Source organism: Buceros rhinoceros, unplaced genomic scaffold (assembly GCF_000710305.1).
Source record: "Buceros rhinoceros silvestris isolate BGI_N320 unplaced genomic scaffold, ASM71030v1 scaffold30011, whole genome shotgun sequence".
Taxonomy (NCBI): Eukaryota; Metazoa; Chordata; class Aves; order Bucerotiformes; family Bucerotidae; genus Buceros; species Buceros rhinoceros.
Window position 1 is genome coordinate 16,515 of NW_010392966.1, and position 3,177 is coordinate 19,691.

General features: G+C 45.9%; 1 protein-coding gene across 1 annotated transcript in view; it reads left to right on the forward strand.

Annotated features, from left to right (window-relative positions):
- The window catches only part of LOC104500967 (spatacsin-like), a gene marked incomplete at both ends in the record, with an annotated part of 18,806 nt that extends 15,675 nt beyond the window's left edge, over positions 1-3,131 (forward strand). The window contains 5 exons of the mRNA XM_010144697.1: positions 198-446; positions 675-875; positions 1,177-1,284; positions 2,376-2,538; positions 2,917-3,131. Of these exons, the coding sequence (XP_010142999.1) occupies positions 198-446; positions 675-875; positions 1,177-1,284; positions 2,376-2,538; positions 2,917-3,131 (936 nt within the window). The remainder of the gene's footprint in view (positions 1-197; positions 447-674; positions 876-1,176; positions 1,285-2,375; positions 2,539-2,916) is intronic.
- Positions 3,132-3,177: the final 46 nt, after the last annotated feature.

Genomic DNA, 3,177 nt, shown 5'->3' on the forward strand with positions numbered 1-3,177 from the left:
GTCGTGTAGAAGCATGAGTTCAGTATTTATTAGGCAGAGTCACACCTACAGAACACTTGTTCCTCTCTAGGTCTCGAACAAATGTTTTAAAAATTGAATTTGAAGAATGTTTTTTCTGTGTTTAACCCTTCAGTCCTTCCCCACATGGTCTCTTTGGCTCTCAGGCTGTACAGATGCTTTTGGTGCCGTTTTCCCAGGTCATTTCTATCCTTCAAGATTTCAGTCCCGTTTTACAAGATCACTTGACGCTGGCGCTGGAGAGGTTACCTCTTACCTGTACTGACACAGGGAGCCCTGAAAACAGGCTGTTCAGGAGCAGATACGGAGATAGTCTCTTCCAAATCCTGCTCCAGTGTCAGGGGAGCTCCAACCCTTCACGTTTCCTGTTGGCTGAAGGACTGAGAGAGCACGCTCCCATTCTGAGTGTTTTAGCAGCGTGTTTCCAGGTGAGTATTGATGAGGACATTTATCTTTTGGAGAAGTAAGTAGTAATGAAGTGATGGTTGTGCACGGTTCAGTTAAATGACAGTTCTGTAGGTCGCGGTCCTCGGGGGTTTTTCTCCGTTTCTGTAGTATTTGTGAACAGCAGGACATGTTTCACCAAGTGTGTATGTATATGTGATGAGGTGACGCTTATCTCTGGTTATTGTAAACCCACCATTGTCATTTGACAGGGTGTGAACATTGTTCATTGCCTTTGTGTTTGGATAATTACTGCTGTGGATGATGTTACCAGAGCTGAAGCAACAAACCACCTCCAGAGCTCAGCAGAAAATCATGAGTGGGATCTTCATGACCTGTCAGTTATCTGGAAAGTCTTGTTGAGAAAGCAGAAAAGTAAAACACTTCTAAACAGCTTCCAGCTCTTTTTGAAGGTAAGGTAGTGTCTTTGTAGCTTGGGTGTGTCTCAGGTCATCTTGGAGAGGAGGTGGCCTATAGATTCCCCCTCTATCTCGTTATTTGTGGCCTAGGTGGCCTGGGGCAATCCACAGAAAATCCTGGTCAAGCAAGGGGGTCTGTGAGTGGAAGTTCTCCCAGCAATTAGAGATGATAGATCAACCTTGCATGCAATTTTAATAAATGAGATATTTATTGTTCTGGTACTGAGGAGGACACATTCTACCTTTATCAAGGTACTTCTAAGAAAGAATTATAACCTGGTTTTATGTCTTAAAGGATTCCCCGTTACTGTACGTCCTGGAGGTGTATGAACTGTGTATGAACTGTAAAAAATACCACGAGGCTAAAACCAAACTGGACAAGTTTCAGGAGAGTCTCACAAAAGTAAGGACATTCCTTTTCTCTGAATGCCGTTGCCTCGGTCTTCTCATACTCGAATGTCATCAGCCTCTAATGTCATAAATGGAAATTCTGAAAAAGGGTTTGCTGGGAATGATCTCGGAGCTGATTTGTGTAGCAGTAGGTTTCAGCGGGTCCCTTTCATTGCCGGCAGTTGATGGAAAAAGGTTTTTGACTATGCAAACCCCAAAGTGCATTTTTCTAACTCACTTTGGTTTAAGTTGATACAGGCAGATGGAAATATGGCATCATCCTCCTTGCGTGAGCAGTGCTCTGCTTGGAGGTTGGTGTTGGCTCAGGTAGGACCACGGGGAAGCTGACTGCTTCGTGGTGAGGGCGTGAGCGTGGGATTGTCTGTACTGCCCAGGGAGGTCAGAGTATGCTGATGAACTAGTGACCTAAGGGGGTAGCTACTGAGGAAAGACAACTGTTCCAACGCTGTTTCAGAGGTTCTGAAGAGGTCCGTGATGTTGCTTTAGTTTTGGTAGTGCCCTGGGCTTCTCTTTGACAATGACACAGTGAACTGGTTACACACGTTCACTACAGCACTGAGACAGCCCCTGGTTGGCTTTAAGAGGACCTGCGCGCAGTGCTCCGTTTGTCACGTGCCGATGTTTTCACAAATTGTTTCAGTTCTTACCAGCACCAGTTTCTAGTTCCCTGGGTATCTTGGTGACTAACATTCCACATCATTGGTGGGTTTCCTTCCTGCAATTCAAGCTAAGGCGAGATCTGTTTCCTTTCCCTGAGCGCTGCTCACGCGGTGGATGTGCTTATGAAGTATGCGGCAGTATGGCAGGAGCTGGTCATCGAGCCGTTTATTTTAGCTGTCCATTTCTGAGCCTTCTTGCATCTTTCATCTCTTCCACGATTTTCAGGAGTAATTGGGGGTCTCACTGTTGACTGCTTTCAGATCAAACACACCAGTGAGGGACCAGTGTCTCCTTGGGAGTGGCAGTTCGTTCTTAAAGAAGGGGATAGACCTGGTACCTTCCACCACCAGTGTGATTCCCACCAAAACATACAAATATTTGCAAAAAAAACCCCCTAACGCTTAAAAATCTTTATCTATACAGCTTAAAACTGGAGATGGGCCAGCAGCTTCAGAGTTACCCGTGCAATGGCTGGAATCACAAGCGTTGTTTCTTCTGGAACTGATGATGCAGCAATGTAGAACAGAGTATGAATTAGGAAAGCTCCTACAGCTCTTTGCTGCAGCAGATCATCTTCTACTTGATGGTAAATACAGCTTCCTCTGTTAGGTGCTATCCCTGCTTTCATCTAAAGACCACGTACCATGGGTTCGGAGTGACTGGAAATGTTATACGGTTGTTTTTGAACGCGTTTGTACAGCCAGACTTGGTCCTTGTGGTGAGTTGCAGCGATGGAAATGTAACGGTGCCTCAGTCTGTTTGGGAGAGCGATCATGTGCAAGTGTCGAAGAGGCGTGCACAGATTATCTGCACAACTATGCAGTTACGGATTTAGGGCTTATTTTCAGTCCCGGGGAAGCTCTGGAGCGTGATCCTCTGGCCAGGGTGCGTGTTGACATAAGAGCAGCATTTCCTCAGGTTTCAAAACCAGCTGCCCTTAGATGGTTTTACTCTTTTACAACAGGCTCTTACGTGAAGAAACTCTGTGCACTCAGTGAGACCCTGAAGGATTCCTCCATACCAATTAACCGCTCCATCCTGACCAGTTACGATATGGAGGTGTTCCAGAGCGAGTGCAGATCCATTCTGGAGCAGCTTCAAGAGAAAGGGATGTTCTCCCTGGCTCGGGAGGTGGCAACGCTGGCTGAATTGCCTGTGGACAATGTAGTTACGCGGGAGGTACGATATAGCGAACTCTAGTGATACTATACTATATATAGTATAT